The sequence below is a fragment of the Protopterus annectens genome, chromosome 1.part0, assembly GCF_019279795.1.
Source record: "Protopterus annectens isolate FY-2018-M chromosome 1.part0, PAN1.0, whole genome shotgun sequence".
Classification (NCBI taxonomy): domain Eukaryota; kingdom Metazoa; phylum Chordata; order Ceratodontiformes; family Protopteridae; genus Protopterus; species Protopterus annectens.
Genome location: NC_056725.1, coordinates 1,828,357,533 through 1,828,369,551, shown reverse-complemented (window position 1 = coordinate 1,828,369,551; position 12,019 = coordinate 1,828,357,533). Strand labels below are relative to the sequence as shown.

Genomic DNA, 12,019 nt, shown 5'->3' with positions numbered 1-12,019 from the left:
TATGTAAGTGAAGCCCCCCATTCATCCTAAATCATGTGTAATAATCATAACCCTAAACCTGCTTCTGTCCCCAGCTCCAACCCTACACATTACCTTATGAGAAACCCTTTTGCATAACAGGATCACTATTCAGACAAACTGAGTCAAATGTTATCATTAAAGTTTCAGTTTTTTTTTCTCTACCATTTGTTGGAGTGATTAACGTGAATGCCTATGTACAGAAGCTGATTTAATGATCGTTGTTTCGGCTCATCAAGATACAAATATATACTCATAAAATTCCAGTGATCAAAGGAACTTTTATCAAACCCAGTTCTTTCCAGAAAGTGCCACTGAAATTAATACATCAAATACAGCCTCATTCAACTTAATGTAAATCTACATAAAATATTTTCTATACAGGGGCAAGCCTCCCTGAACCATTCATGGAGGTCATTGTGCACTCCAGACTCCCCACATTGCCATAACTGACAGCACAGTAGTGGTTAAAGAAGAAAACTCCTAAACTTCACGGTTATGCGATCTTGTACAACAGCACTGCAGACTCTAATGTATGTGGAAGTCCAACAAAACACATCGATCACTTTATAGTCAACTCAAGTATTCTCAAAGGTTCCACATATGATAAATAAATACGGGTCTACTTCAGAAGACTGAAAAGCCAAAAGACTGAACCCAAAACACTGAAAATTCAAAATAGTGAATGATAGAATTTGCCCCTTCTCCACTGTTGTGCGATCTTGGAGTTGGTATATATAGTTAGCAGGGAGTGTGAGGGGCACAGCCCCCCACATGAAGGGTGCAGGGGGCTTTCCCCCTGCATAAAAATGTGTTCAGTATTTTGAATTTTCAGTCTTTTGGGATTCAGTCTTCTGGTTTGTGACTAGCAACTGGTAGTTTGTCCAAATGTCATTTTTGAGTGATTAGCAGTGTGACGATGTGAGGTAGTAACAGCATTGCCAGAGACAGTAAGGCAGTACATGTGTAACATATGTCAGCATAGCTAGCTGGAGGTTTGCAAATAATTTTACATCACTTGTGTATCAAACTGATTTGTATAGATGCTTGTGTTAAAAATGTATTTGTAAAGCTGCTTGTGTAAAACATGTAACAGTGGGTCCTGCTGGACAGAAGAGAAATATACACATATGTCAGGCTGTATTGTGGTAACTGCTAAAATTTATACAGTATATGTTAACATAGGATGCTGAAAAGGAAGAGATTAAGCTCAGTCCAGCTTACCTTAAGAAAAATAGCTTAAAATTAAATTACCTGGTTTAGGCCATATGGCCTGAATGCAGCCAGAGACACAATTTCTGGTCTGGGATCCTGCTCTTATTGTCCTTAGTGGTGAACTAATTGTTATCTTGGGGTGCCAGAGAATGGCTGGTTAGTCTCTACAAAAAAGATGAAAGTATTGGAATTGTTTTATAGTCTCCAGATGCCTTTGCAAAGCTCTAGGTGTATATAGTGACACATTTGTGCTAGATTCCATTTTAGCTCCTAGTCAGGGGGTGATGTGAGAACCACAGAATCAGGTGACCAGATGGGATATCAGTCTATACCTACCACTGAAATTAGTTTAGATATTAGTGAGAGATGTGATGGTGATACTCAGTGCTCTGTTATTAGGGACCGGACAACAAAGACCACTCACCCACTTCATCTTGCTTTGCTTTAGTAAGTAACCAGGGAATTGTATTTCTTCAGTCAGTAAGGAAAATAATGAGATTTGCTAAAAGTATTGTTTTTCTTTATCTGTCCAAGTCTTTCCATCTGTTTTTTTTTATATTTCTTGTGAATTGAAACTCTGGTGTTTATTGGAAATACAGATTTGGTATTTTCATGTTTTCTATTTTCTTATTTATTGTTAAATATATCAGTACCTTTCATTGGGACTGGTCTTTTAGAAAATAGTTTAATCTTTGAGAGTACTTGCATTTATTTGGTGACACTGTTGTTTCATGCTCCTGAAAGTCTTGCTGCTTGGCTTGCAAACATTGCCATTTGTATAGTATTAATTTTACTAAGAGTAATTAGGTACCCTGGTTAGAGCCTTAAAGTAGTTGGCTGGTGGCAGTGAATTTACCTTATAGTCTGGGCAGAGGATGCATAGCTGGTAAATCTGTGCCAGCCTTTCCCAACTGTGTGTGTGAAAAATCAAATCTTAAAGTGTGTGTCCACCACTTGGAACAGGGATAAAGAGCACTGGTTTCTGGAGAGACAGAGAAAGGTGAAGTCTTATTTAGGGCCTGGAGAGAAAACCCAGACCGAGGTCTGGAGTGTACTCCATGTGCACTCTTACAGGAAATTGTGCTTTGTGCAGACAGCTGCACCTGAAAATACTGTGTGTATCCATTTTTGTTCTAAGTTTATGTCCCCACCAGTGTCAGTGGTGAGGATTGAGGCTCCTTGATTACTGGCCCACAGGAAGGACATCACATTCTGTATGGTCATCAAAAATAAGTGGATTTTTGTAAGGCTGTAGCTTGTGTTTTTGTGTGTGTTTCTGTTGTTTGTGTGTTACAGTTAGAGTAGGGGTTAGGAAAGGGGATAGATTTATTTATTACTTACTTATTGACATTTGTTAAGCGGGTTAGTCCAGCTGAGCTAGGGGCCCATTTTCAGTGGAGACCCGAGGAGAAAAGCTCCAGAAAATTAACAAATTATTACAAAAGTTACAAAGATATCATCAACAGATAACATAACATAAGTCTACTAACAAGTAATAGCATGACATAAGTCTATTAACAGGTAACAGATCTATAAATATTAAAAAAAAAAAAAAAAAAAGTATGAAATTCAGTGGAATACCATACATGAGGTCATTCCAATGTACAAAGAGTCAATATAAAAAAATAGGAAAAAGAGGGAAATGTAACAGAAGGTGCAGGGTATGGAGGAAAAAGAAATTATGTAGATAAGAAGGGAGAATAAGTCAAGTGGGGGCTTGACAAGGGCTGGACCATGCCTTTTGTAGATTAAGTTCTTGTTTGAACAGGTATTTTTGAGGAGTGCTTCTTATATTGAGAGGGAGTAAGTTCCAAGCATGGGCACTAGTTACACTGAGGAATTAAGTTTGCAAGCTTACATTAAAAGCTTGCAAACTTAATTCCTCAGTGTAACTAGTACGCTCACCTAACTTCTGAAAAGATCGCACAATAAAGGAGACTCTCATTTGAAGAAGAAGAATCAAGAATCACCATGTCTTTTTCTTTTTTTTGATTGTATAGGAGAATCTTCTGCAGCATTTTGAAAAATAAAAATCTCTTAAGATCCATGTTAAACTCAAAGCTCGACCTGCTAGGTTGACTAGCTTAAAGCTATTCGGACACATGTCTAAATTGGTTTGGTGGTATCAGTACAAGATACACGCAAGGGAGAGCCTTGGGGTACTGCTCTGTTCATAAGAACATCCAGGTGCTAGGACAAAATATACATTATATATTCTAAAACAGTAATGCCTGTAAACCAATCTGAGGTGGTGTAATAGTTTAGTTTTGAAACTGAACAATTTAGATTAAGTTCTGACTACCAGAAACAGCAGATTCCCATGTCTCCAGGGCAATTTTTACCAACAGCATTTTTCTATTTTTCATTTAACAAGACCAGACTACTTAATGGAAAGGACCCAGTCGGTAACCTATAAACCAGAGAGGGAAAGTACTTCAAAATGGAATAATCTGAAAGTAAAGGTGGCTAATAACAATGCGGTCCTGTTCTGTAAGGAATGGTAATTGGGCCCCCCAGCATTCAACAAGGTTTAAAAAGAGAAGTAAAATCCATGGATTTTATTCCCAATGGCCAGAAGGATGCTAGTGTTATGGAAGGTGATCACCACAATCACTGATGGAATATATTCTAAACTGTCATTAATACATTTAAATAATGATCTCTCCAGGATTCACATGGAAGTATATTAGTAAGCCATCAGCACTTTCTTGAGTTGCTTCAGTGCATTATCTACACAGTTTTCCATTAGAATTTAAAGAAAACAGCAGGATTCATCCAAACTTCCAAGTATTTGAGCTCCTTTACCAGGATTGACAGGCTGTTAATACAGTCAAGGATTGTAAGACTACCTCCTCACCTCCTTCTTTCAATCTCGGAGATAACACCAAGAACCACAGTGTGCTTTTTTTTGAGAATTCATGTTATAGCTTGGTGAAAGCCTTCTGCAAACTCATTTGGACACCTCTACTAGTTTTAACCCCTTCGAACAAACCTAGATTATCAGCATACATGGTGATTTTCAGCTTTGGTAGATTCCCAGTAAAGTCATTAATAAATAAAGAAAACAGAATGGACCCCAGGGGAAAAAACTCTGGAGGACCACAAAGAAAAACTGCCAGTCTCTTAGTTCACATATCTAAATTAAGCAACTTCTAAACCAGCTAGATGGTCCCTCACCAAAACCTAAACCTTCTAGTCTCATTACTAGTATGGCACGATTCACATATTCAAATGCCCTTGTTAAGTCTGCACAAATTACATCGTTGGGTAAAATCACCACATACTATAGCCCTGTATAACTCACAAAAGTACATCCACAACCCTATACAATTCACAAAAGAATGTTAACTCTATGGAATATCTTCATATAACACTGCATCCCTAGAAGAGTCCAACTTCTCAGTGGCCATACAAATGATATGACTTTCTACCTTTTGTGATTCAAAAACATGCATGTCACAGAGGAAAATGTATATAGTAGGCATAGATTTATGGTACTATAATACAGACTTAGCACACCTACTCCTAGGTCTGTGTACCCAATATCCACATAAAGGCGATGTGCAGCTGAACAGCATCATTTTCACAATAAAGGAAAACACTCAAAGTTAGTTTTAATAAGGGATGCAATGGCATATCCAGCAGTTGTGTTCAATTGCACACAAGCATACTGAGAGAACCACACCTGTCTCCAACAAAGGCACCACTCTTATCCCAGCTCAAAAAACTGCAAAACAAATGAAAATGCCCCTTGAGCAACTATGGTATCATATCATCAAAGACAAAGATGTCAAGAACAAATGTAAGTAACAGCATGCTAAAAGTGCGAGAAAGGGGCAGAAATAGGTTTTCATATGTATTTTTTTACTTTTTTAAATACAACTTTATGTTCCGCTCTACAGAGGAGTTATTACCAAAAAATATGTTGACAACATAAATGTTACAGGCCTCACAAAAGCCATGTTTTCAGAGGTGCTCTCACATTTGTTCAGATTAATGAATACTCCTGGTTTAATTTCATCACTATTAATACAATGAATACAAATGTAGAAAAAAATGTTTAACCACCTTATGGGGCAAGGTTTTTGTATAGTGTACTAAAAATCTGTGTGACAAACTGAAATGCTGCCAGCCCAGCTAACTGGAATTTTGTAAATAATTATATGTCACTTGAAAATATTAATATGATTTATATAGAAATGTGACACTGCCAGCCCAGCTATCTGGGATTTTGTAAATAATCATATGTCATTTGTGAATATTAATATGATTCATATGCTTGTCTTACAAATGTAAGAGAACTATATGTTATATGGATATTAAACTACTGGTGCAGAAGTGTGGGTTGAACTGTATGTTATGCACTAAGCTTCAAGACTGTAACCCCAGTGTACCCTACTGAAAAAGTCAGGAATGTGTATAAACTATATACCTGTGCAGATGTGTGTTTTAATGGTAGAAGTTGGAACATACAGAGTTAACCTGCAAAACTTCCAGAAAACAAGTTGAAATTGTTTACCACTGTGCTATAAAAGTTAGTTAATGCAAAGAGACATGATGTCTAGAGATAGGGGGGATTCTATTGTCTTGAAACTGAAATAATTACTAGGTTTAAAATGTAAAACTGTTTTAACTGTTTTACGACTTCAAGTTCCAGGCAAACGTCTGAGAGATAAATATTTTTCACATAGAAATGTTAAATTCTGTTGTTATCTGTTTAGCCTGGGAACTGGAGACAGATGACAAATAGTGATGTCATCCAGCTGACCCAGCAGTAATGTTTTGATATTAATTTAAGAACTCTCTCTCAGAGAAAGTTTGGGCATTTTGTATCTTGTCTTTGGACCTGAAAACACCCATTCAGCACTTCTCCTCTGTATTTGCTTTGCTCTGTAAGTAAGATTTAGGTATAGTATTTCTTTTAGAGATAGTTAGAAATATAGTAAAGATTAGTTTAGATGTTTTCTATACTTCTTTGAGACTGCTCTGCAATGTTGTTTAAAGATTTTCTGTGATTCTGAACTCTGCAGTGGCTGTATTGAGTTAGATTATTGTCTTGTTCTTTTACTATTTATTATTAAATATATTTAAACCTTTTAATTGTGGCTGGTTTGTTTAGGCGGCCACTGTGGTGCAGTGGTTAGCATTGCTGCCTCACAGCAAGAGGTTCTCCGGTTCGATCCTCGGCTGGGGTGCCTTCTGTGCAGAGTCTGCATGTCCTCCCTGTGGTCACGTGGGTTTCCTCTGGGTGCTCTGGTTTCCTCCCACATCCCAAAGACATGCTGCAGGTGGATTGGATACTCTAAACTGGCCCTAGGTGTGAGTGTGTGCGTGTGCCTTATGTGGAAGGTTGGGTGCCGGGCTGGCAACTCGACACCGTAAAACTCCACTGCCAACCATGAGTGGACAAGGTGATCCGCTGTGGCAACCCCTAACCGGGAAAAGCCGAAAGAAGAAGAATTGTGGCTGGTTTGTTTAGAGATATTTAAGCTCTTACAGTACTTGCATACATATGTGGTGACACTGTATAGGCCATTCCAATAGCCTTAAAAGTCTTGGATACACTTACCACTTGAATAATAGTAATATCACACAGTAGAATTGGTCACCCTTTGGGAAGGGCCTTATAGTAGCTGATAAAGAGCTGGTTGGTGGCAGTGATAACTACCTTTTAGTCTGGGCAGAAGAGGGCATAGCTAGTAAACCTGTGCCAGCCTTTCCCAGGAGTGTGTGTGTGTTTTTATATAAATCAAATCTCAGAATGTGTGTGTCAGTTACTTGGGCAGGGACACAAAGCACTGGTTGGACAGAGAGGGTGCTGGAGGTTTTGGCATGACCACTCAGCTGAGATCTTAACCCTATAACTGTGCCAGTGGGAAGTCTTATTGGGGATCGGGAGAAAGCAGCCCCACACTGACTGTGATCTCTGTGTGCTCTTAAGGAAATTATATTTTACTTTGTGTGTACTTGTCCATCCTCCCTCACTGATACTAGTGGTGAGGATTGAGGCTCCTTGATTACTGGGCCAGTGCAGGAGCGTCACAATCAGCAACACAAAGGAGTCTATGAAAACTATACAGCCTTAGTGGTTAACTTTTTAGAATACCTTACAAGTGGTTATTTGTTTTGTTAAATCAGTTATTTCAGTCAAATGAGTTTCTGTACAATTCATGGCTTGGAAGATAATCTCCATTACAAAAAGCAGCTCTCGAGACAAAAAGGCTGTACAGTGTGACAGTCACTCTCCAAAGCTCACAACCATAGGTGAGGATGGGGACCCAGCCTGAAAGGTAAACTCAGAACTTCATCCTAGGAATCACTTCTTGCTTCACCTATCACAGGCTGTTGCAGAGTCTGTAGTACTGCTTTACCTATCCACTGGTAAATCTCCTAATCTCCTCTGCTTTCATTTAACAGGACTCCAAGAGACTTAAATTCCACCACCTCAGTTTTGTCGCCCCCCCCCCCCTTTCACCTTCAGGGAGTAATACATACTTTTCCAAAAGAAAACGGACCTCTACGTTTGATGTGCGGATTATCATCCCAACCTCTTCACATGCTACAATCTGAAAATCCAAGTCATATCAGGCCAACGGGATAGTTGTCATCTACAAACAATAAAGGTTCAGGACCCAAGGTCACCAAACTAAGTTCTTTACACAGCTTGGCTGCACCTTGGCATTCTGTCTGTGAAGGTCACAAACAGAAGGGGAACAAAATGCACCCTTGGTAGAGTCCTATGCTCAGCCTAAAAATATCTGACAATGCCAAAAAAGTGGGTACAACTTTTGCTTTTCAAATACAGGGAGCAAATGGCACACACCTGGAACACTAAATTGCTGCAGCACCTCCCAAAAGACATTCTGAGTACACCTTCATATTTCTTCTGCAGAACAAAAAAAAAGAACACACAAATTACTATGACCCTTCTTAACATCCACACAAGGACAAGGAGAGGATTTCTTCTTCTAGAAATGAGACAGAATCCACACTGCTCTGCCTGAATCAGAGGGCAAAATGATATTGACAGCACACTGGCATTGGACTTCCCAGGGAGAATGAGAATAAGATGCCTTTAAGTAGAACACATTGTACTTAGCCTTCCACACAACACTGAAAAGGTGTGCAAAATAAAACATTGCAACAACTTTCTGCATTTCTGAAAAGATCTTATCTACTTCCACGGCCTTGTCACTGTAGAACTGTTTAATCACAACGATCATCAAATAAAATGATCACACTGCAGAAGCAGAGCAAAATAATTAATATGTGCGTGTGTGTGTGTGCGCTTGTTTTTTATTGAATAAATGTATGAAAATCAATATGGGAAAGAACACTCTATGTACCAGAAAAGCAGACAAAGAGAACTGCACTTCTTTCATTCCAGGAGGGTGAAAGGTGAGTGTGGGAAATGAACTGTACAGGACTGTTTTGTGCACTCTTCTTACAAGTCAAGCACAGTTTAGTGATTTGTCACTGGTAACAAGATCAGCAAACTTTGAGCTTCAGCTTTTTTCTTCCTCAGATCAAAAACAATTTATTGCTGGGGGTCATACCTGTCAACCTCTTAGAGCAAGAAATCTGGACAAGCCATAAATAACAGGGGACAAAGGCCCAAAAATAGGAACAATTTTTAAATATTGCTCTTACAAACGTAGAAAGTTGTTAGAATAACAGGTTTCGCATTAGTATGAATTTTCTCAAGGGCGTGAAGTCTGAAACTCAAATGTCTGCCATTATTTTCTGACTTCAACCTTCAATAATTTGCAAGTGATTTGCCAGAAAAATCACAACTTTATGAGAAACAGACCAAAAATATGGGGCAAAAATCTGGACGGTCTGCAAAAATCTGTACAGCTAAGAGGTATGGCTATGGCTCAAATCCAATTTCTTGATGACAAAAATAAATCTGATGTGAATAATACTGGATTCGGCTCCCAGAATACATAGAAATAAAATCCTGAATCTTTGCTCAGCTGTTCAAGTCATGTTTTTCCATACTTCTTTTGGCCTGAGATGACAGTGTGCGACCTTGAATAAACTATAATATCCAGGATTGAATGACAGGCAACAGAAGCACATCTGTATAATGTGACAGGGGTCCAGGAAGATACGAGTGTATAAAAATGGTGGGAGAAGCATGAACTATATTATTAAGATTGACAGTAGCATCTATAATCTGCACAAATACTGCACCTCACAATTCAGAACCAGATGAAATCACTGTGATATAAAAGCAGATTATAGAAAATACCTCGCACATATAAAAATACATCCATGCTGGACTGCTGAAACTTGTGGAATCAGGGAGCTATGCATTAGTTATTTGACATTTGTTGACTGGGTTAATCTGACTGGGCAAAATAGCCCTTTTTCAGCAGAGACCCGAGGAGAAAAGCTCTAAGACATACTGAAAACAGAGTTAAATTACAATGTACAATATACAATTGACCAGACTGTCCCCAAAAAAAATTTACATAGAACAAAATGCAATAATATACAATAATAAAAGAAAAATCATATTCAAACGGACACTAGCCAGCTCTACTTTAAACTAACATGGACCGTGCCAGTCAACTTTCATGTCACACACAAAACAGTGAAGCAAGGTGCTATTGCCAGGACTGGGGGTGGATATATCATAGAACACAGAAATACTGTCTTCAGGGTACTGTTCAAAGAAAAAAAACACCACCACATTCAAATCCTTATTACAGGTAATCCAGCCAACAGAAGAATGATGCACACCCTTCAGATGTTACAGAACATGCACATGAGCCATTATACTGCTATCCCAAGAGACACCTTTGACTAAATACAAGTTCAGCAGCAGGTGTATCTTTTTGGAGACCAGGTAGTACAGTAAGACTTTCTACTGCCAAAGTTTGTCTCTACTGCTTTCATTATATGACCTCTCAGTGCCCTTCTGTTCTAACAAAGAAAGGTCAGGGCTGGTTGACTAACGCTATTAGGAAGCCTAATCTACACCAGTTTCATACAGTCCTCAGGTAAGGACTCTGTCACATTTTGACCATCATACACTGTACCACAATCTTTGGAGAAAAGAGGAACAGATGAAGGCAAAAGTGTTATGTTCTGTAGACTTTAGATGCACAGCATTAAACATGATTTTTATTTAAATTACTGAATGTGGCTAAGGAGTTCTAAACCATGCAAGTCTGGCATTTTGATTAGGTTATTTTTTGTTTAGGAATCCTAAACTCTGCATTCAAAAAATTATTTCTTTATAAAAGAGAATGTAATGCAATGTAAAGGCAGTCCACTTTAGTTCCTGTAATAAAAGTATAAGTGTGAGATACTTGGCTTGAAAGGTGACTGCAGATTAAGAAAAACATAACTTCACAGACGGCACTTTCACTTACAAGGTCAAAGTCACATACCATTATTTAACTTCTGCCAACTTCTGTATGAGCTACGTGTCATTTTAAATGCTACTAACATTTAATCTACTTAAATATGTAAAATACTTGTCTGTACAAGCATAGCACAGCTATATCAAAAGAAAAAAGTTAAATTAAAAACTACAGGTTAGTGCACTCATGAAAAATTAACCTTCACATCTCTAGCCTACATTTTGAGACTGTACATTTTACTTTTCATTCAAAACCAGCTAATTTTAAAAGTAATTTTCAATACATTCTCATAATCAACCACACATTTTAACACCCCATGATAGGCAATGCCTCCTCTTTATTTTCAAAATGTAAGGAAAGAGGTGTTTCATTCTTTCCTACCTTACTATGTGATATTAATATGGTGCTAATGTTAACACCCCGTGCAGTTAGAGAGTTTCTTCCAATGACTTTGCTAAGGCCAAACAATTTGGACAACGCCATCTTCAGTTAGAATTTTGTTTCTGGTTGCTACTGGAACAACTAGCTCACATTTAAGCCAAAAAAACTAGATATACAGGTCACGTTGCTATACTCTGCAATAGCCTTTCTGGGACTGCTCAGCTGTCTAATACATGACAAAGACACACTGTGGAAATGCAAGACTCCTTAGGATTGGTCAGTCTATTTTATCTTCTGATTGGATAACTTGATTCCCCCTCCTCCACCCTCCCCTATTATATACACACATTGACATGCTTTCATTTATTTACCTTCTTCCTGCTTATTAGTGCAAGTAGTACTGTGAAGATGGTACTTGAAAAGCAAAACATTAACATCATTAGAGTCTATTTACTTCTAGATTTAAGATCATTAATGTTTTAATAGTCAGATATTTCTGTTTGATTACAAAATGAGGTCTGGGAATGAAAGTTTTTATTTTACTTGCTATTTATTTTTGCATATTTTAGCTTATTTCTGAAGCAGAAGATTACATCTAGTTCTAAAGCCATTTTAATTTAAGCTTACTGTAGACACTCAAGTCTATGATTTTCAGACAGCACAAATACAACAGGCTGCTTGCAATATACCAGACTTCTTTTCCACCAAGGGGTAGAACTCTATTTGCATTTTATGTAAAGCTAAGTATTAAAAGTACTACTGAGACACCCCTACAAAGGCACATGAATGTTAAAGTAGACCTATTTGGTTAGTAAAATGTGAAGCTGTGTCATTCTTTATGTTTCTGGCACTAGAGGTGTACAATGCAAAGAAAAAACATTAGTATAATAACTATTAGTATGTGCATGCATACAGTCGTGTGTGTATACACTCACTCACACACACACACACACACACACACACACACACACACACACACTTATCCTGGAAGAATATTGCCTTATCCTAATCACCCTGCCAGGAACAATTTG

General features: G+C 38.0%; 1 protein-coding gene across 1 annotated transcript in view; it reads right to left on the bottom strand.

Moving 5' to 3' along the window:
• The window catches only part of OXCT1 (3-oxoacid CoA-transferase 1), a 1,765,637-nt gene extending 1,754,423 nt beyond the window's left edge, over positions 1-11,214 (bottom strand). Inside the window, exon 1 of the mRNA XM_044069775.1 lies at positions 10,989-11,214. Within this exon, the coding sequence (XP_043925710.1) occupies positions 10,989-11,090 (102 nt within the window). The 5' untranslated portion in view covers positions 11,091-11,214. The remainder of the gene's footprint in view (positions 1-10,988) is intronic.
• Positions 11,215-12,019: the final 805 nt, after the last annotated feature.